At 37.3% G+C, this 22,385-nt stretch overlaps 1 protein-coding gene across 5 annotated transcripts in view; it reads left to right on the forward strand.

Annotated features, from left to right (window-relative positions):
* PTBP2 (polypyrimidine tract binding protein 2) overlaps positions 1 to 22,385 on the forward strand; it is a 55,520-nt gene that overhangs the window by 23,335 nt on the left and 9,800 nt on the right. For all 5 annotated transcript variants that reach the window (XM_076337795.1, XM_076337796.1, XM_076337797.1 and 2 more), the window contains 5 exons: positions 5,124 to 5,296; positions 5,705 to 5,848; positions 9,507 to 9,671; positions 9,748 to 9,858; positions 20,185 to 20,380. In XM_076337795.1, coding sequence (XP_076193910.1) covers positions 5,124 to 5,296; positions 5,705 to 5,848; positions 9,507 to 9,671; positions 9,748 to 9,858; positions 20,185 to 20,380 — 789 coding nt within the window. The remainder of the gene's footprint in view (positions 1 to 5,123; positions 5,297 to 5,704; positions 5,849 to 9,506; positions 9,672 to 9,747; positions 9,859 to 20,184; positions 20,381 to 22,385) is intronic.

The following is a 22,385-nucleotide window of genomic DNA, read 5'->3' on the forward strand; positions in this document are numbered from 1 at the left end:
GTTTAGATAATGGCCATTTATAGGCCTTGTCAACTTTTAAGCATTCCATTTCAACAACTTGATTTATGCTAAATTGAAGGAACTCTGTGCAACAGGGATGTGGCTTATGTATCAGTTATGTTCAGACTGTAGTATCCTACTTAGGTGGGAGAATAATGCTTTGAATGCCGTTTGTAGAGATGAGATTTTCTTTAGAAATAGACAACTGATGTCATATGGAAACTGGATTTTTTTTTTTTTTTTTCCCCCCCTCCTTGGTGGAGAGCCAAAGAAGGCTTACATCAATGCAATGGCTGTTACAGAACAGGGGGTTTTTTTTGGTAGTCTGAATTGAATATAATGAATATTTAGGATTAGACTTCTGATTTTTTTAAATTTTTTTTTTTAACTATAGATTTAAGGCTGTAACTTGATTAGTAAATGAACTAATACTAACACTGTGTTTCAGTCATGCTATTCTCACGGTGATGGTTTTTGGTTTTGTTTTGTTTTGTTTTTTTACTCCAGTGTAGCTATTGTGGCATATTAATGCTCTTCAATGCATCTTTATATTTGTTAAAGTGTTAGCGGCAAGAGGTTTGAATTGGATCAGGCTTTTCAAGTCTGGTGAAAGCCAAACTATGTGATGAAATAGCTACTTGCCAGTAAGCTTCCAGTTTAATAGCAGTTCCTCAGCAGTAGTCAGTAGTTGGCTTGTGAGGTTTCCCCCTCCAACATCATCTTGCCCCCCCCCAGTTTTCTGCAGTTTTGTCTTTCTCCTGCTGCATAGGGAAGGATCTTTTGGGTTGCATGTTTATCTCCATAGACTCCATTTCTATCCCAAGACAATGTTATTCTTTTAGTACCTTGCTCTTCCTGACTTATGGACACCGATTATGCTGATACAATTTGTTAGAGAATGAAGTTGTTGTTTTTAACAGTAGCTGAATTCACCTTTCAGTGGCTCTGAACAAGTTGCGTTTCCGTGTTTTAAACATTGTGGTTTTCTGTTCCCAAGTGCAGTTTAATGATGTGTCTCCAGCTGAGAAGTACCATTTAAAATGGCAAATGAGAGACTAAAGTTAGGGAGAAAGGTTTCATACAGTGCCAAAACCCCTTAAAAGCTAAATTTCATTTGTTCCACAAATGTTTTGAAAAAATTCACTTGTGTATGTGCATGCATATTTAGTATATGACACATACACTTTATTACTGCCATTATTGAAATAGTAAATTAGTGTTAGGCTATGCTGGCTGGATAATCAAAAGTAGAAACAGTACATGTTCTCTTGGCTTTCACGAAAAGCAGTAATAACTGATGGTGTGTTAATTTCTTCCATCTTCTTAAAATCCAGTGTTAAATGTTTTGGGGTAAATTTTACTTTAAGAAGGTGGGCTTCATTTTTTATGACTGTTACCGGTTCAGCTTTCATTGTGCAAGGTCTGCTTCTGCCAATAAGTAATAAACGGCTTTTGTCATGGTTGCTTGCCCTACTGCTGAAAACTTTCTTTGGGCATTTACATAGCACTGAGAATGCTTGTTGCCAGTCCCCCCCATCCTGTGTCATGTGCCCTCCTGTCCCCGCCCCCCCCCCATTTTTCTGATTGCCATACAGTCTTTAGTGCATAATTCTGTATCTTTTTGTGTTATATATTTACTTTTTCACTTAAACGTTTTAGCACAGGCACTTGTCTATGTAGCTCTTTTTGACAGTAAGTAAAGTTTAAAGAATATTTTAGTAGATGTTTAGTTTAAGATAGTTTAAAAAATAAAACCATGTGAGAGACTTGTATACACGAGTTATGTTAAAGCTGTTGACTGCTCTTTAGGAAAAGAGAGAGAGAGATAGTACACTAAAATATTTCTTTAAATCTGTTCTTTAAACCTACTGCAGCAAAAGTTGAAAAACTGGATAAAATGCAGATGTTAGATAGCAATGCTAATAGGTGGAAAAACAATTTATCCAGGTAATACAATAATTATTAAAGGAACATTTCTTTGCAAATACATACATATGAATGATTATATATTGGCCAGTGATATTTTTTACTGGTAACGTTGGGATTACTTAAAGCCTAATCCAAATACAAGCTTTTGTTTAAAAAAAAAAAAAAATTCTTGGCCATTATTCTGTGGAAAAGTTAATATGTCAAAATTATATGTTGAAAACCACACAAAAGACAAACAGCTCTGTAAATACTGATCTGAGCATTCATGGTATATACTTTTCTGGTGATGTAATAAAAACAGAGGTTTTTTACCAGTTTCAGAAAACCTTTTAGTTTAAAAACTTTATTTTCACTTTCTCATTTCTCATTGTTAATGTTTCATATTTAATTTTTGAAACTTGTAAGGAATTCAAATTATTTAGAAAGCCTAAGTATGAAAGGCATTGAAAACGTAGTTTCAGTATCATTGTAATTCTCTTATTCTTTGCAAGTTTGTAATGTGTTGTTTGTAATACATTGTTAAGCCTGTCACACTTTACAATGTTTTCTTCTAGTTTTCTGTAGAAATTTAAATTGAGAACTAGGGAAGACTTGTGTAATGAGCTTTGGGTGAAAAATAAAAGTACTTTTTCCATAAACTTTGGCTGTCTGTCGCTTTGAGGATAAAGTGCTATATTGTGTAATTTTGAACAGGTGAAATCTGGCTACCTGGAAGCCCAGTCTCGCCACATCTTCCAAAATGGTACAGGTTAGAGCCTTGTGTAGACTAAGGATGGACTTCAGATCCTAGTTCAGTGTGTATTTTTGAAATTTTACTCTGCTGTGTTCCATCAAAATTTGTCTTTCTGTGCAGCAGACTAAACTAAATACATTGTCTTGCTTGAATTACGATTCAACCCCTTCTAGCATTGCCAGTTGGAGATACTGCTAGCTGAATTTTGACCAGTTCTGATGTTGTTAAGTTTTTGTTGTTTTGTCTGCTATACTAAGTTGGAAAAGACTGGAAAGTGTTCCGCAGTGCAAGAACTTCATAAAAAGCTCAGTCCTCCTTTTTTTTGGGGGGTGGGGGTGGGGAGTTAAGGGATGACCTGCTTCTAAGGCATACTATTTTTAACTAAGAGAATATCTTGAATTTTAGATTTAGCTAAATCTGAAGATAGATAGCTGAAGTGGAAGGTAGAAACATTCAAATTAGAATGAAGAGGTTTAGCTGTTAGAAAAAGATATACGGGAGTGATGGAAACAGTTCCTGATGTATAGGTTTATCCTTTTTCCATCAATTCTTTTAATGGAAGTATGGAGAATGACCTTATTCTTGAAAAAGTAAAAAGTATGTTTATAGGTTTGGTCAGAGACCCTGAGTTTGCCAATTTTCCTAGTAGCATTGAAAAGGTAGTTAAATGTCGTACCTGGTTTGGCTTTTCAAATCCAGATCTGGAGTGTGGATGTTCTTGACTTGTAAAAATAAGAGTCTGTTTCATTCTGTGTTTTTAATCTTGAGTAAGTTGCCTTGGTTTAGGCAAACTGAATTAAGAACTTGAATTCTTGATTATGATTTAGGCATACCCTTAGCAAAACTTTCTGTGCTCAAGTTGGTCATAAATGAATGCAATATTTTTCTGCAGGGAATCAGATTAGGTGTAAATGACTTTACTGGCACAAATTCAGAATTATATTCTGTAGTTACAGCTGAGTGATAATTGAGGACTTCTTTATTCTCTTCCCTCTGGAAATCGCAGCCATCAACTTTCTTACAAAGATGAGGCTTTTGGAGGATTTAACATACAGAAATGCTTCCTATTGATTTCCCCCCTCTTCCCCCCCCCCCCCATTTATTGTTTCTACTTTTTTAGTGAGTAAATAAAAGTAGTCTTGTTCATAATTTTTTTTTTTTTTAAATCCTCCTTGGTATAAACCCTCAACCCATGAATTTGAACCCTAATAATTACAAATATTTTTCTACTAGTCACAATTTGTGTGTCTTTTGGAAATACAGGTAGCTATTGAACTGCTCTTCTAACATGAAATTAGAAGCTGAATAGCTCACACACTGACTTGCATGTTTTATATCCAGAAGTAGAAAAAAGGAAGTCTTAACACTTGCTTCTCTCATATCTAAATGCATTCTGATTTCCAGCATTGATTAATTCATTAATATCCATATATCTTATGACAGTGTTGTTCTTTAGCCCTTGACTCTGATGTTTACTCTGCTGACATATTTGTAGGCAGCAGTTGTCTTACCTGTTAACCAAAGTAAATAATTTTTTTCTGGCCTTCTTTCCAAAGCAAGACTTCTTCCATCCAGCTGGCTAGCTCTTCATTGCACACGTTCAAGAAAAAGGAACTCAAGCTGGAATTTTGCTGGAATTCTGTACAAGAATTCCAGACAATATTCCGAATAGTGTCTTTCTGGTGCTTTGTACAATGATGTTAATGCTTCCCTGCTTCTGCGAGGAAAATCTTGTCTGGCTCTTCCCCCTTCCACCCACCCATCCATGTTGGCTGCATCGTGTTTATTAGTTGGTTTTTCCTTTTCTGTGGGTGAGCTCGTAGTTCATAATGGACATTTTTGTACTTGGTCCTTAAATTCTGAGGTTGTGGATTTCATCAGACTTTTGTGATGTCGGTCCTCTGGGTCATCCCCTTTCTCCAGTGTGATCCCTCTCAGCATTAATAAAGCTTCCTGTCTTGCTTTGATACTCTTCTACTTTTTCTGTCTGGTTCCTTAGTGCAAACAGTCCTTAAAGCTTTCCTTTAAGACTTCTTCTAGTAAAAATGCACCACCATCTTTCTCCTTTCAAAAAAATTCTGGGTAACCTCTAATCATTTTTTTAATGTACTTTAAGAGTTCTTATGTGAGCCCTTCTGAGTCTTAGTTAATACCTTTACATGTTATTATATGAGATACTTCACCGAAAGTGAGATGAAAAGGATTTGCTGTGGTTTTTGTCCTGTTTAGAAAATGCGTTATCGCAGAGGGCTATTGAGTTAGTCTTGAACAGTCCACCTTTCATGAAACTATGTAACATTTGTCTCTTCAGAATTCCTTCTGAACCCTTGGATTTTATTTAGATCAAACTAAGAGATGGCTTACTTAAAAATTATCTCATATTTATAATTAAAAGCATTTTTTAATAAAGCACGAATAATACCAGTAAACTTTTCAAATAGAGTCTGAATATGTCTTTCAGCCAATGGTAATGACAACAAGAAATTCAAAGGTGACGATAAAATGGATGGGGCTCCTTCTCGTGTTCTTCATATCAGGAAATTGCCTGGGGAAGTGACAGAAACAGAAGTTATTGCTTTAGGTTTACCTTTTGGTAAGGTAACCAACATCCTGATGCTGAAAGGGAAAAATCAGGTAATTTGTTGCTTTCCATTTTTTAGTGTGCTTACTGTCTAATTTCAAAATATGCTGTTAAAATACTATTGAAATAAGTCATATAACAGTAAGTATTAGGAAAAAAAAAAAAGAGCCTTTGTTCCTTTCATTTTGTTTATGAACTTACACTGTTTTAGTAAGTTTTTTTGGGGAAACGGGATGGTTGGCAGCTACATAAAGCGAAAAGTTAGCTGTAAGTTAAATAGTCCTGCATCTTCACAGATGAATTTTTGGAGATGAAGTAGGTTGGCAAATAAAGTTGGTATGTAGAGAATGACATCTTCTGAAGACTGATTATTTGTTAAAATGTGTTCTCAAACCCTTTAAGTGTTTTTATATGACGATTATCTGCTTTGTAAATACTGAACATTAACTGTTTAATTACAGGCATTTTTGGAACTTGCTACAGAAGAAGCAGCTATCACTATGGTTAATTACTACTCTGCTGTGACGCCTCATCTTCGCAACCAACCTATCTATATCCAGTATTCCAATCATAAAGAACTAAAGACTGATAACACACTTAACCAGGTATATTTACTGTTATGTAGTGTTACAAACGCAGACAGTACAAAATGAGGCATGGCATGTATTCTTGGCTCATGTGGCATATGTTGAAACCGTTTGGTTTTGTCCACATTCGAACACTGCTGTAGTCTTACCTACGATCATTCCATTTTGTGACATTGAAGGGGATTTCCTTTCTGTGTGTTCTATCCATTACGATAAATTTTCTTAATGTAAAAAGAATAAGATTCTGAAGTGTCTTTTAACTTTAATTTTTTTCATAAAATAAGTTTTCATCTTGGAGACTGTAGGATGAAAGAATTAACTTTCTAAGTCTGACACCTGAGATTCTAATGCCAATTTGAATTTCCCTAGTGATAGTGACTAATGCCAGTGCCTACGTTTCAGCGCTTTGAATGATCGCTCTGGTAACACTAGTAACCTCAGTTTATGTGATCTGCTGTTCCTGGAGAAGAATACCTTAATGATCGCTGTAGAGACAAATATACTTAATAACAAAAAAAGTTTTGCTCTTGCCTCTGCAGAGCCTATTTCACAATAAATATAGATACATATGTCTGTGTTGAGTAGAACAGGAAAGTTAGCAAAAGTAACGTGGTGACCATTTCATACAAATTATAGGGGGAGAAAAGAGGCATCAATTTACCACAAGTCAGATGATTATTTTAATGTTAATTTCTTATGTTTTCTTTTTGATGTTACAAAAGACAGTGTAAGTACCAAGTTGCAGTTTCTGTTGTTTGTGTCCTATTTTAGGTAAGGTATGTAAATAGTAAAATTACAGCTGTTACCTTTTAAAAACAATTTCAGGCTAATCTGTTGAAAGACATCTTGGTTCAGATCAAGTATAGTGTTGATTTTCCTGTTGATATTTCTAAACGTTCCAGTTCCTTAGAATATTTTGATAGTTTGTCTGCTAAAGGTGATTTTTAAAAATTGAGACACCTCCCCCCCCCCCCCCCGAAAGGTCAGTTATAAAGAAAAATAAATACCTTCATTTACTTCTGAAAAAAGAGAATAGAGGATGAATTCTGTCTGCACATATAGTAGGTGGACATACTCCCTTAAGAAGCTTTCTCTTACATTGTCCTCTGGCTTCTGTGGTATTTGTAAAACTGTTTTTGTACTTCATGTGTCCACCTTTTCAACGTATAGGATGTGCTGACTTTTCAGCAGCTTTTATGCCATCATATGCATTAATACCCAATTTTAACATATTCCCAGTCTTTCAGGTCTCCATTTCTTTAATTTAGAACTAAATAATATAAATAGGTACTTGGCAGTAAGTATTTTGTAACTAGTATCTTGTGAGGCATTCTATAAAACACAAGACGGTTGGATATTCTTTTTTCTGTAAGGAAGAATAAAGGCGGTGCAGAGATGGCTTGTAGTCTGCTGCTTTTTTTTCTTTTTTGATACTCAAAACTTAAATTTTTAATCTGTATTTGAAAGCTTTCTCATCCAGCCAAATTAATTTTGAAATTGTCTTTTTCTGGATGTTCAAGCAGGAAGATATGAAGAAGTCAGGATATTAGTACATGTAACTGGAAAGATGGGATAAAAAATTGGAGAAAGGTGCAAGTATCTTACTTAAAAGAAGAGAGGAAAAAAATGTATTTAACCAAGGGGTACTTTAAACAGCCAGGACTATTAGAAATAATGAAAGTAGGAAAAGTTCCATTAAGCTATGCTATTCTGAATTTTCCAATAATAGTAGCTTCCAAGATTATTTTTAATTATGTACTCAGAATGACTTGGCTCTGAATAAACAGATTCAAAAGGGACGATTTAAGTTTTCATCTCAGCTTTATAATTCTATGAAAATCCTTTTCCTGTGAGACATCAAAACACTGTGAGAGGAGCATTTAAACTCAGATTTAAAACAAACATCTCTTACCTTGTTTCATGCAGTATCTAGTCTCAGAAGAATTGAGAATAGAATGACCTCTGTAACTGTAATTCTCCTTAATCATCAGCCTGTCATAGATACGTGGTTTTAGTATTTCTGCACAGACATTGCAACATTTAGAAATAAATAAATGTTATACTTCGAATGGTGCAGCTGATCTTTTAAAATTCATTTCAATTTTGCAAAAATAAGAAAAAAGCTTTACATACTACTCAGATGTCTTCAAAAGTGGCTATTTATATATGATACTAAATATTATTTTGAACTTGTTTTGACAAAATACTCACTGTCATAATAATGGTATAGATTTTATCCTTATTTGCCGATGTTAAGTCCTGTACTCCTTCATGTATTCACATTAAAATTAGTGGAATGAAATACGATGTATAAGCATAGATGGATAGTGCTAACAAAGGGTCATATGTTAAAATTGACTTCACAAGTTTTGGTTCTTTGGGTTATGCAGTCTAAACTTTTCCAGTTGCTTTAAGAAGTGAGTTTTAATTGATGTGTACTACTTCTGTACTTACAGAAGGAGTAGGAAGTATTTTTGCAACTCAGCCAAATACCTGGCCAGCTTGAAAGTTGTGTATTTCATACATTAGGGGGAAAAAAAAAAAGTGTTGTTATCAAAAGATGTTTTTACAGAGTTACAGTAATTAATGTTAAACGTAGAGGTAAATTTTTTGTTTTCCCAACTAGTGTTCACCAGGTCTTTTTTCCCCCCCCCCCACTTTCCTTACTCATTGATTCGTTTCAGTATGAGGAATATCATGTAAGTTGTGAGACATGAAATTGTGTAGTAGCTCTAATACCTTTAAAATATGCAGTATGCGTTAATATGGTGGTTATTATTTTTACCTGGCATGCTCACTTGTCTCTCTGTTTTGTATCGTTTTGCTTCATAAGGCTACTGTAATGAAAGTATTAAATGGAAATCCTTTTTTCTGCACTTTTTCTTTCTCAGAAAAGGACATCTAATCTTTCTAATACTGTCAGTTTTGGCAGTGGAAGTAGTTACATAGATGTGTGATCTTGTGATGTCATCATGTTGTTACCTTTGAATTTCTAAAACCCTTCTTGTGTTTAAAAATCAAAAAATCCCCACACATGGAGACGATTTTGTTTTTCTTTTTATGAAAGAGGGTGGATAATGTTTGTTTACCTTTCTGTGGATACTACTTTCTGACACTTGTCAGTCTTGTGTGTTATTTCATCGTGTTAAAACTGAGAAGTTTGGAAGTGTTAGTTTAGCATTATCCCTTCCTATCAGAGCCTTCTACGTAATTAGAATGGCAGTGAAATGTTAACTGTAATACGATCTCTTGAAAAATAGGATATATACTTCTGGTTTCTATAGGCTTGGTTTTTTTTGTTGGTTGGTTTGTTTTTGGTTTTTTTCTTTAAAGGAAAGAAAAAAAGTCTGTAAAGAGTCTTGAAACCTACAAAATCCTCAGTTTCTTTATCCTTACTAGTAGAACGATAAGCTTGCTACTGGGAAGATTGATATTGGTGCCTTTTGAAGCCCCTCCTTGCTGTGACACAGGGATTAATTGATGTTTTCATTTTTCTTGTCTCTTCTCACAGAGTTGGACTGCATTGCACTTACATTGTGTTATGTCTGTAGCACTGAGTTTTAAATAAGTAGACTATTTTGTTTCTGAAGTTAACTGTATTAATACTGCTAATTCATTTCTAGCTATCATCTTAATGTTAAAAAAATCTGTCTTCTATCTTTTTTTTTTTTTTAAGCGGGCCCAAGCTGTTCTTCAGGCAGTGACGGCTGTGCAGGCGACAAATGCTCCCATTAGCGGGACCACTGTTAGTGAGAGTGCAGTGACTCCAGCTCAGAGTCCAGTACTTAGAATAATTATTGACAATATGTACTACCCAGTAACCCTGGATGTTCTTCATCAGGTAAGCCAAATTTCATTTTAACTTGAGCTATGATTGGGAGGAACTTCTGTGTAAAACTTTACAATGTTTTTGGCAGATATTCTCTAAATTTGGTGCTGTATTGAAGATAATCACATTCACAAAGAATAACCAGTTTCAAGCTTTACTGCAGTATGGTGATCCAGTAAATGCACAGCAAGCAAAACTAGTAAGTATAGTTCTCTTCTAAGGCTGGAGACCTTCCTGTACTCTAAATGTTTGTAAAATGTTAATATAACAGAGTACTGACCATAATAATGTGTCATACTCTTCCACCGCTTGTGTGAATTTTTTCAGACTAAAAAATAACTGGGAGTTATTATATAATGTTGTTATATTGTGTAAAATCAGTGTTTAAAGATACTGTGTTTAAGGATACTATCTCTAAAGAATTGTGTACATCTGTAATTATGAACAAATATTTTAATAAGACGGCACAGAGTTGAAATAATACGCAAGACTGCAACAGTGAAAATGTCAACCAGAAGTAAAAATGTAGGGTGTAATGTTGATGCATAATTAATTCACTGTAAGCAGCAAATTTGGTAAGCCCATTGGATTATTGTTGGTAGATACTTTCTAAGCATCAAAATAAAGATGTCATTTGTGGATTCGATATAGGTTTGTGAAAGTATTTTAATTATAGTACCCTAAAAAAACCCCAGCCAAACACCCTAGACTTCATTATAACCATAAATGCCCAGAAGAGAGAATGCAGTCTTCTTCATAGTCTGGTTCCATGAGTAAGCTTTGCAGCAGTGACAGATGAGAGCAGGATCTTACTTTTATTTTATTGGAAAGTCTCCTATCCTGGGTAGGAGAGGCAAGAACAGGTAACTGGTTTTATTCATTATAGCAGGAGAGAGCGTACGGATAAATTATGACAAAGATCAACAGCATGTGATCTAGACCAGATGTTTTGAATTAATTGAATGGGGTATGTTCACATCTGTGGCAATAGGAAAGTTGAACCAAAGGGGAAGGCTAGATTTTTTTATTATTTTTTTCCAAGAGATAAATGGAATGAATTTATATTTTTAAACTTTCACATGCAGTCTGGGTTTGTGGAAGGCTGATTAAAATTGATATGCTGGTTAAGTGTTGCTTGGCAGCATAGAAAGTGCTTACTGCCCATAGATGACAGAATAGCTGAGAACTTGAGGAAAAAGTGAAAAGCTTGCACCTCAGACTAAGCTGGCAATTAATATCTCTTAGTAGAGGAAAGAAAAAATAGGCTTAGTTTTCTGTTGTAAAGAGTGATGACTACATTGAAATAAAGACCTTCATTAAATGGTGGAGGATGGTCATTTTTATCTTCATCACCAAATGAAATACTGGGGATTGATTGAAAAACTGTGCGGTGGTCAAGACAGGAAATCACAAAAAATAAGAGACGTTTTCAAAAAGCAGGGTGTAAGTTTTCATGCTATTGAGAAAAGTAAAGTTAGCCAGAGACAAGAAGATTTGCAACTTGATGTATGATGGTCTACTTTAAGATAATCTACTCCTGAAAAGCAGTCTGGAAATATTTGTAGACTTGGAGTACAATTTAAATTAGGAAAATCCTTTTCAGAGATGAATAGTATCAAGTATTAGATTGTGTCTCAGAGCAGAGGGAGGTGCAAATATGTAACTGTAATACATAAAAATTTGCTTAGATGGGATACACCTTTCAGGTTTTAAGTAGGTTTAAAATAGTAATATAGAAACTAGATCTTTAACAACTGCTGCAGAAATCGACTGTAGTTATTTAGATTCATATTTGAAATATTTAATAAACAGGTGGATGCTAATGTGTTCGTTGCAAAATGTTGTAATTCAGTCTTGATTCGTGTTTGGAAAGTTATTTTTCAGTACTAGATGTTAATACTGCTTTTAAAGTGTATTTTTGAAGCAAATTATGACATCAAGTGATAAATCTTTTGACTTCGTTTTTTGAGTCTTACATATATTGTCAGAAGATTTAATGGAAAGATGGCGTCTGTGAAATGGACTGTAGTGATTTGAAAATTATCAGTGTAATTCTAGGAATATATTATAAAGAAGTGACAAAATAACAAAAGGATGAGGTATGTAAAAGTATGAAAGGAACCTAAGAATCTCTTGCTGTTGTTGACTTCTGACAAACTGATACTAGCTCGTGGGATACTGTTTTGGTCATAATTTAAAAAACCAGCATGTATTTGTTTCTCCAGTTCTGCATGTTTTGATTAGGGTAGCTGTTCACTAGCGGTAGCTCATGTGTGAATGACTAAACTTCATTGAATAACAGTGACTCCTGCATGTACAGTCATTGTCAGAGTGATCTTGGAGCCTATCTTAGTGACAAATTGATATGGTCTTAGGTTTATAGTTTCATATTTTAACCAATCTATACATAAATAGACAAAATGCTGAGTAATACCAACTGCAAGTATTGAAGAATGCTAAATTTGAAGGAAGGTTTGATTTCCGCGCTACCCTCCCAAGCTAAATAGAATAAAATAAGTACAGTTTTTACGGTTGAGCTACTGTGGTAAAACATGAAGTGCCACCAAAACAAAAATACCTAAAGGAAAGAAACAATCAGATGATAGGAGAAACCGCTGCAGTTTAAATACATCTGAAAATACAGTAGAAGCAAGAGGATGTGGTGGCTACGCTTAAGTTGCATGGAGTTCAAAATTAAAAGCATGGTGAAAGAGTAAAGAAGTTTTCACTTTGTTTTCCGTCAGTTGTTACTGTAGAAGATAATGGGGAAATTTAATTTTCCACTGGCACTCTTCACAGGAAATCAGAATGTGGCCTTAATAGAAATTGAAGACTTATTAAGGAAGTTAAAGAGCAATTTGAAAAACTCAAGTGATGTAAGTACCAAGGAGAGATGCTATTCATTTGAAGGTTCTGAGAAAATAGTGACACTGACAAGAATGTACAATACGAAGCCTCTAGCCCTGCGGGACCACTTTTGCTATTTGAATGAGCAAGTAGTGAAAAATTGCATTCCTGCTCCACTTGCTTTGTGAGAAATTCATTTCCTGTAAAAGTAGGTTATGGCTACACTGATTCATGTTTCATCGCCACCCTCAGATTGGATCATTATAGTTCGTTATACTGGCAAGTAAAGACGAAGATGGCAAACTTCAGGTTCTGTGCAATGCAGCAGTCTAGCCATGGGTTGGAGAAAGTACTGAGAATGTGCGGCAGTAGAGCACATTGAACTACTGTGCTTCTCCTAGTGAAACAGAAGGTGATGTCCTGGAGATGTCTGTATGCATAAGGAGATATTCTAAGCATCAAAAATAGTTCATTTTCATAGTAAATGATCAGTACCCTCAGCATAAGCAGTAAACTTAAATATTTGAATGCCAGTAATCTGGTATACCATAGGAAGATTAGAGTGCCAGTGTTTCTATCTGAACAGCTGGCTAATCCAGAGTGGTGTCGTTGTGTAAACGCACCAAAAGTACTCTTGCCAAATCTTGGATATTGATAGTTATTCATACCTCATCTATGGAGGATTATCTTAGACTCATATGTAGCACATGACAGTCATCTTGACCCAACATGGGTTGAAAATACCATAAGTCTAATTGAGAGTTTCTGTTATAGCTGGCCAGTTGGTCTTTACTTGGCCCATAGGTGATTCAGAGTACTCTTACAGGGATTCTGTTGAGGTTTGACTCTACGTTCAAGATGTCTTCTTTCCAGTTGTTTTGAGTGACAGCTTCAGGGTGGCTCTGCCCTGGTAGCAGTCTGCAGAAGATCTCTGCTAGGCTACATTAGCCTAAAATCTCTAATAGGAACTTCAGGTAGTTGTTGCCAGAATGGAAAGCAAGAACATCTCCAGATAAGATATTTAGCTTCAGGGCAATTATCCATGATTATTGCATTAAGGATTTTCGGGCGTCTTGAATCCTAAAGAGCACAATTTGTGCTCGGAAATGATAAGTAGTGTTCAGGTAAACAGAAGAGCGCTGGATTGTATGCATTGTATCAGAAAGCCCAGGAAGTGCAGCAACAGTGTTTGTGTCTTGGATTTTCCAATTTTGTAGAAAAGAATAAGATATGCAACTGGACCTTCAGTCAAGGAACTGTACATAAAAAAAAAATCTTATTTTTGGAGAATGGAATGTGTTTTACATACACTTTTTAGCCGCAGAAACTTCTCATATCCAAGACACTTGTCTCAAAAGAAATTAATTTCATTCAAATGCGTATCTGTAGGATGCACTTGGGACACATCTCTCCCGAGAGATATTTACCATATGACCTTCAGTTACTTTGAGGTACTTATTTGAGCTGGAGTATGTTTTGTAAGGATTGTTTCTTTTTTTTTTTTAATGCCTTAAACGGTTACGCCCTTCTAAAGATCTTGTTTCCAGTTTCTCCTGCTTTGTGTGCTTTGGGAAAAGAGAGAGTAGTGACTAAATGTCTCTTCCCCCCTCCCCCCCCCCCCCCCCCCCCCCAAGTTTGGAGAGAAGGCAATGGTTTTGTTGCGTTGCCCCTCTCTGCCACTTTTCTCTCTCCACTCTAATTTGATTTTTCTTTATTGGACCTTGGTAAATGCTTTCAAGCTATCCTCATCCTGCAGGAGGTCTATTTCCTGTCTTGGATCGTCATCTTAGGTGCCTACAGTGCTGGACAAAGAGAGGGGCAGATACACTATTTGTTGTGGCTTGAAGCCATGCGTCTCCAGAAAATCTGCTAGCTAAATCTCTGGGCTCTATTTCTGGACTGGGAAATGAGACATCAAAACATTTTCTGTCTCCCAAACTGCGTTCTTGTCTGTCTTCTAGGTGCTCTATGTGAATTAGCTAAAGAATATTGTAAGTGGCGTATCTCTTCCTGATTTTTAGAGCGCTACCTTGACCATCTCCTGTAGGGGAGTTTCATTCCACAGATTCACGGTCTATACAGGCCTTAGGAGAAGCTCATCAAAGCATAGTTCCTATGAATATAGCACTTTTCAAGGGATGACTCTTTCACAAGGATTTTCAGGCATCTTGAACCCTGAAAGTAAAAAGAACAACAGTGAATTCTATCCATTACATCAGAAAGCCCTTAATTCAGGTGAGGAAAGCCTGAGCAAAGGAATGATTCTAGGAATGTTCTTCCCCCGCTTCAGAGCCCACCGATAGATCTGGCTCTTACCTGCATGAAGCTGCATCAGAGCGCTGCATCAGTCATTCAGGATGTTACACCATTGTGTAACTGTTGTAGAGTACTTTTGCCATCTGAGATCACCTTTGCTGCTGTTACCACTTCTCTCAACATCCACAATCACATTGGGAAACGAGATCCTAGTGTCACGAGTCCATGTTGACTGGATAGAAATTCTTACTGTCCTTTTGCAGAAAAGCTTGCATGTGGTTGATTACATCAGCAGCAGGAGAAAATACTGTTTATTGAACCCTTCCCCTCCTTTTTTCCCCCTTCCCCTCCTTTTTTCCCCCTTCCCCTCCTTTTTTCCCCCTTCCCCTCCTTTTTTCCCCCTTCCCCTCCTTTTTTCCCCCTTCCCCTCCTTTTTTCCCCCTTCCCCTCCTTTTTTCCCCCTTCCCCTCCTTTTTTCCCCCTTCCCCTCCTTTTTTCCCCCTTCCCCTCCTTTTTTCCCCCTTCCCCTCCTTTTTTCCCCCTTCCCCTCCTTTTTTCCCCCTTCCCCTCCTTTTTTCCCCCTTCCCCTCCTTTTTTCCCCCTTCCCCTCCTTTTTTCCCCCTTCCCCTCCTTTTTTCCCCCTTCCCCTCCTTTTTTCCCCCTTCCCCTCCTTTTTTCCCCCTTCCCCTCCTTTTTTCCCCCTTCCCCTCCTTTTTTCCCCCTTCCCCTCCTTTTTTCCCCCTTCCCCTCCTTTTTTCCCCCTTCCCCTCCTTTTTTCCCCCTTCCCCTCCTTTTTTCCCCCTTCCCCTCCTTTTTTCCCCCTTCCCCTCCTTTTTTCCCCCTTCCCCTCCTTTTTTCCCCCTTCCCCTCCTTTTTTCCCCCTTCCCCTCCTTTTTTCCCCCTTCCCCTCCTTTTTTCCCCCTTCCCCTCCTTTTTTCCCCCTTCCCCTCCTTTTTTCCCCCTTCCCCTCCTTTTTTCCCCCTTCCCCTCCTTTTTTCCCCCTTCCCCTCCTTTTTTCCCCCTTCCCCTCCTTTTTTCCCCCTTCCCCTCCTTTTTTCCCCCTTCCCCTCCTTTTTTCCCCCTTCCCCTCCTTTTTTCCCCCTTCCCCTCCTTTTTTCCCCCTTCCCCTCCTTTTTTCCCCCTTCCCCTCCTTTTTTCCCCCTTCCCCTCCTTTTTTCCCCCCCTTCCCCTCCTTTTTTCCCCCCCTTCCCCTCCTTTTTTCCCCCCCTTCCCCTCCTTTTTTCCCCCCCTTCCCCTCCTTTTTTCCCCCCCTTCCCCTCCTTTTTCCCCCCCTTCCCCTCCTTTTTCCCCCCCTTCCCCTCCTTTTTCCCCCCCTTCCCCTCCTTTTTTTCCCCCTTCCCCTCCTTTTTTTCCCCCTTCCCCTCCTTTTTTTCCCCCTTCCCCTCCTTTTTTTCCCCCTTCCCCTCCTTTTTTTCCCCCTTCCCCTCCTTTTTTTCCCCCTTCCCCTCCTTTTTTTCCCCCTTCCCCTCCTTTTTCCCTTTCCTTCCATTGGATCAGTCTCTTGTCTCACCTCTTAATCTGCGGGATCTTTTCTCAGTCAGCAGTTTTCATCTCTTCATCCTCCTGGCTGCTGTGAGCAAAAAAGGAGGGTGGTTTGACATTATTTTTAAGAAATGGGAGAGTATTGTGTTTTGTGGTGCAGACCTCCATTTTGTCGACATCCCTGTATGGTCGTTTTTGCTGTCTGTGACAGACAGTCATAGCTCTCTGTTCTGGATCCTTATGACTATCCAGGCTGTTTCTGCTATTTTCTGTGTTGTTAGGCCTTGTTTGCTTATTCTTGCCTTCAGTGAAAGGTGCTGCCTTGAGATTCACTTTGTGACTATAACCCCAGTTGTTAAGACCCTTTCTAAATATTTTGAATGTTTCTACTGTAGTAGTTGTCTAGGAATTCTAGCTTCTTTCCAGCCAATGCCACTATTTTGGAACTTTCACTAGTATTGGGGATTGTGATGTTCTTTATTTCTGGTTTGCTCCCTTATCTGCCATAGCTGATGTAGAACCATGCAACATACTTAGTTATTAGAAGTCATCTTTTTTTCTTTGTTCATTTGGTGTGGTTTTGGGTTTTTTTGTTTGTTTGGTGGTGGTGGTTTTTTCCCCTCCCAAAAACGGTCTGAGTGGCCGTAGAGAAACCTGTATGGACGATAGTGTGTTTGCACTGTGGAGTTGAGGTCATGCACAGGAGTACACTGTGGAGTTGAGGTCATTGTGTCAGTTCAGGCATGTGCCTCTCTCCTTGGGTTATGTGTCAGTCTGAATTGAGAAAGCGGTTTTTGTTTGTTCTTTTACCACTGTTTTCTGTTGGTCTTCTGCATATTCTTACTGGCCGTCTTGTTTGTGTGCTCCTAAATACCACAACGTGTTTTTTCAGGAATCTGTCTGCTGACAAGCTCTTGGCAGGAGGTGAGCCACTCATCAGAATAATTTTCCCCCTTGGGAATGTCAAAGAGGAGATTACTTTTTAGTAACAAGGGGGAGGGAGGGAAGGCAGGCAGGGGCCTGGAAATGATTCCTTATCATTACACTCTCAGTATCACGTGGTGACGTAAGTTTTGATACTTCTGTTGTTGAGGCTTAAGTAACGGGTTTGCTGGCACAGGCAAGATAAAGAATCATACTCACATTTTGTAGAAAGGGCCCGTGATACTTAGATCTTCTTGGTTAGGCATGTGTGTGGTGTGGTACTGTGTCACATGCGAATGTATGTATAGAAAAGTGCTCAAAGAAAGAGAAGTTTCTTAGCAGTAACTAGAGTTCTTTGGGATGATGTATGTATGTACATTCACCAACAGTATGGCTGCTGTCTTCTCATTTTTTTCAGGATGTCTGTGTGAGAGGAACAGGGTTTGAGGGTTTGTTGCACATTCTTTTATTGCCATATAAGAAGAAGCTCAGGACACACACGTTCACAGTTGTGACTTCACATGTGAACAGTTAATCTTGAAAAAAGCCTTGTTGCTGGTAAACTTTCTTGCATTGTTGTTGGAGGTGTATGATGCTGCTGGTAGAGGTGGGTGGGGTGAGTTGTTCTGTTTGATGTGTTGCAAGGAGCCTTTCCCAGAGTGTGACTACAAGTGCTCATTAAGAGTTCGTCTCCTTCCTTTCCGATTCAGGATGTTCCTTCAGACTGCGTCCCAGCTACAAGGGATTTCTCTTGTGCAGTATTCTTTTGTATGTACTTTTGGTCACTTTGAATTTGTCAGAAAGAGGAGTGTTTGGTGTTTCAGTATAAGTTTTAGTTACTTATGCGGCTCCCTTTAAACATTAACTACTCTGGAAACTACAAACACAGGTATATTTTGGTTTGCTACTTTTTAAGACTAAAGGATCTTCATCAACTTCACAGCCTTCTGCCAGCCATAAATCAGTGTGTCTACGGACTCCACACAGAGGTATAGTAGGAATCTTGATTGTGTTTTAAAGACTTAGAGCTTTGTGGCATGGTCCTGTGATTTGGACAAAGCTAAATGATACTACCTTTAGGTCAGTCGTTTTCTTCATTATACGAATGGGTATTTCCTTGATGGCAATGGCATTGTCTCTGACAATAAGTTAGCTTTGGCTGCGTAAACTGGACCTACCTTTAATCCATATCTTAGTGGATTTTAGAAGGTAAGAAGTGGTCTAAAAGTGATGACTGATTCTCAGTGTATACTTTTTTTAGATGTAGGTGTTCAAGTGAGATTCTTTTCCCAAATACTAACATTAGGAGTCTTGGATTCTGCTTTGCCACTGTGAATAAAAGACCTAGCAAATTCTGTATTCTCTAATGGTGACACCCGCCACCACCCCAACAATACGGAATTAATCCTCAGCTTGTATTCTGTGAATCAGGACAGTACATTTTGCTTTGCCAATATTGTATAAAGCATTGTTTAAGCTGAGTTTCAAGCACAGGAGTTTCTCTTTAATTGCTAAGTATTTGTTGAGATGATGTCTAGGTTGTCAGGTTTTTATACTTTTTTTTATTATTATTCTATTTTCCCATTACTTGGAAGTTCTGATAATACTGACTGACTTATTCTTGTACATTCACTGCTAATGGTGGTAATACTTCTAAGTGGTTTCATGAGGTCTGGAGGTGTCAGCTGTGATAATACATTTTGTAGGAAGGGACAGCCTTGCTGACCCGGACCTAGCAGAGGGGTGCCTGCAGGATGTTCAGTTTCCAGATGCATCACTGTATGAAAATAGTTATGTTGCTTCCATACCCAGCAGGCACACTAGGTTCATGCAGTGCTTAGCTCAAAATAGTAAGTCCTACCAGAACTTGAATGTGTTGGAAAGTGCATTGCAGATGTAACCAAGCTAGCTGTGCAAGAGCTAGCTCAGGTCCAGAAGTGGTACATTTCAGTCCAGCGTTAATCAAGAGAAACAAAAGACCTGATTTTTGTATTTGAAAGTGTGATTTATTTGTTGTTTTCACTATGTGTATATATAAGGTAGTTATTAAATAAGGTATATTTAACATAATGACTTGATTGAATGGATTAATTTTTAAGATGAGCTGTATCTTCACTTCCTAGCATTTCTTAGGAATATAAACCAACTTAGTTACAAAAGTTTCCATTTTTTTTAAACTCTCATATTTAGCTGTTAGTGCTTCAAGTGAAAGGAAGGTATGCCCAAAATGTAAATGGAATAAAAGCCAGGTATATCAATTTGTCTGGTATATAATGAAGACTGACAAAACATATATAATTAGGCCTTTTTAGAGAGTGTTTTCATAGAGTTCTAAGTGGTGTCATGTTAAGAGTTTGTGTGGATTTCACTGTTAATAGGCATCCTTTCAGAAGTATTAATTAATTGTGAGAATAGGATTTTTTTTTTTTAAAAGTGTTAGTAACATTAGGTTAGCAGATAAAGTTGCTTTTCTTTCAATTTTGGCACTAAATACCTTTAAGGGGAGAAGGAAAACATGCGAGAACAATGTAAATATTCTGCTTTAAAAGATAGGTGTCTAACATGGTATTTAAGTCTAGATTTTTAGGTTTTTTTCCTCAGGTCAACTTTCCGTGTAAAAGAGTACTTCTGTGATTTTTGATTCTTTTTATTTTTCCTTGAGAAATTTATTTGGCATTATGTCTGAATTAAAGCTGTGCTATGGAATACAGGTTAATTAACTATATTCAACAGACTTAACTTTTAAGTTTGACTGCATTAAAATGTCTCTTGCCACTTTGGTGCATAAACAGTTTCTAGGTAAGAGAAGTAAACATCGAGCTTCCTGGAATCATCTTAAGAGAGGTTAATGCATTTTAATCTTAATTGGTTTTAAGCTAGACAGTAAGACAGATAAATCTCTATACGCTGACCTTGTTTTTAGAAGGAAAAAAAAAAATTGTGCAACCAACCTGTATTGTGTATTTTTTTTAAATAAATTGACTCCCTTTTCCAGGCCTTAGATGGTCAAAATATTTATAATGCTTGCTGTACCCTACGGATTGATTTTTCCAAATTGGTGAATTTGAATGTCAAGTACAACAACGATAAAAGCAGGGACTACACTCGTCCTGATCTTCCATCTGGTGATGGACAGCCAGCGCTGGACCCAGCTATTGCTGCAGCATTTGCAAAGGAGACCTCTCTTCTAGGTATGATTCTGATATTGTTCTTTTGTATTGCAAAGTCACTTGATGAAAATGTTTATTAATCCTTCTAACAGTTAAAGATCTTAAATTGTAATAGTGTCCAAAGCCCCATTCAGGGTTCAGTCTATATTGTGATCTGAATTGTAGTAACACAATTATATTGTCTTTAGCAGTCCTGCATAATTTTTAATTTACCACAATTTATTGCATAAGTTTCATTTCTGCTTCTGTCAAGTTGCTGTTCTTTGGTGAGAACACCTTTCACTCTTCAAAATTTAATAGTACTCAGACATAATCTCACGACTTTTACAAAACCTGATTTAGTATGTTGTGATCATTGTTCTTCCCACTTAGTCTTTTTTCTTATTTTTTTTCTTTCATCGTTCCCCATTTTTCATCTAAAGAAAACTTAAGAACAACATAGATTTCATGCCTTGTTTTTTGTACAGGATGGGCCAACTTGGAGTAAGTCAGAGTTAACGTAGTAAAGAGGGGCCTCTGCTCTCTGTGTGTTACAGAAGTTAGAAGGCACTTAGTGAATGATGTGAGCCCAGGAAAAGGGTGAATATTGTAGTTAAGGCTACTGAATGCTGCGCTGTATCTGCCCTTTTCTGAAATCAGATTACTTGAAGGATACATTTCATATCTAGTTGTAAATTCCACACCCCCCCACTTCCCACAAATTTTGGAGTGCTTGACTTCAGATCCTCCGGTACGACTTGCAAAATGGTGTATCACTTGTAGCTACAGCAGAAATTTTGGAAAGTAAAACATACCATAAGAATCTAAAGTCTCTGAAGAACCCGTAGTTAAAGCTTATTTTCTTTTTTCTCTTTTACCTTCCCATTGTTCAAAAATGGAAATATCTCATTTCATGGATTGATAGGGAAGATGGATGAGTGTTTGTGAAGAAGTTTGACACCATAGAGATGAGTACTGTAGAAACGCCCTTGAGGCAGTTGGTAATTCTTTTGTCAGCATGTAATGACTGGAACGCAGACATGGGGCTGCAGGATGAGTAGAAGGGAGACAAAAATAAAGTCAAGAAGCTGCTTATTAATATGAGACCCATCATATTAGGTGTTGTAAGGCAGGGATTTAAGAGAGGAGAAAGTTAAAGATTCACCATTTATAAACCAGTGCTAAATGCAGCATTGCTTAGGTAACTCTAATTCTGTCATTTTCCTGAATCCTGAGAAGTTGCTCTCCAGTCTCAGGCTTACTAACATATTTCTTTGTATATAATACTTATAGTGTGCATCAAATCAACAGGTTTAATTTGCTTGGCGTAGTGGAATCACACTCTGAGGATGCTTGGATCATCGCATCGCTTTGGATACGTTTAGTAATTGGGGTTACTATACTTGTTATAGTTATCCAAGTGACTTTAGCTTTAGCGGACATTAGTTCTAGTGTTTTAGGCTTGAAAGTCACTTAGGTGCTTTTGTAATTTTTGTCTACAAAACTACATAAGTTTTCTAACCTTTTGATTTTAGTTAGACTCATTCTTTTGTGTATATTAAAGGTTTTTGCTGGTAAAATTATGAAGATGACAGTCATATTAGCTGATTAAGTATTTTAATTCTCTCTGGATGGACCTCTTTAAATGCACTGTTTTTCCAAGCAACAGGAAAATAAAAGGTACATGACATGAGTAACTTTCATTGCAGCTGTGAAACATTTTCAGAGCATCAGTGAAGTCAGTCATGTTTATTTTGATGAGTAGTGGAGCTTATATATCATGGTTGTTTTTCCCTCTGTAAAAGCATTCATTGTTTTGAAAGAGACTTAAGGTAGCTGGGTACATTTTCTAACTCTGCTCGTGGCCAGTTGTGTGAGCTGGGTATATTGTAACTCTGCATGATCTGTCAAATGGGGATGATTATACAGTGATGATGATGTTGTTTGGGTTTTGGTTTCTTTTCCTGGATGCCTTTTTTGTTTGTTTTTAGAGAATTTGAGCTCTATAGCTGAAAAACTTTACAAAAGGCTCCATAGTACTGTTGGT

The sequence above is a fragment of the Aptenodytes patagonicus genome, chromosome 5 (assembly GCF_965638725.1).
Source record: "Aptenodytes patagonicus chromosome 5, bAptPat1.pri.cur, whole genome shotgun sequence".
Lineage (NCBI taxonomy): Eukaryota > Metazoa > Chordata > Aves > Sphenisciformes > Spheniscidae > Aptenodytes > Aptenodytes patagonicus.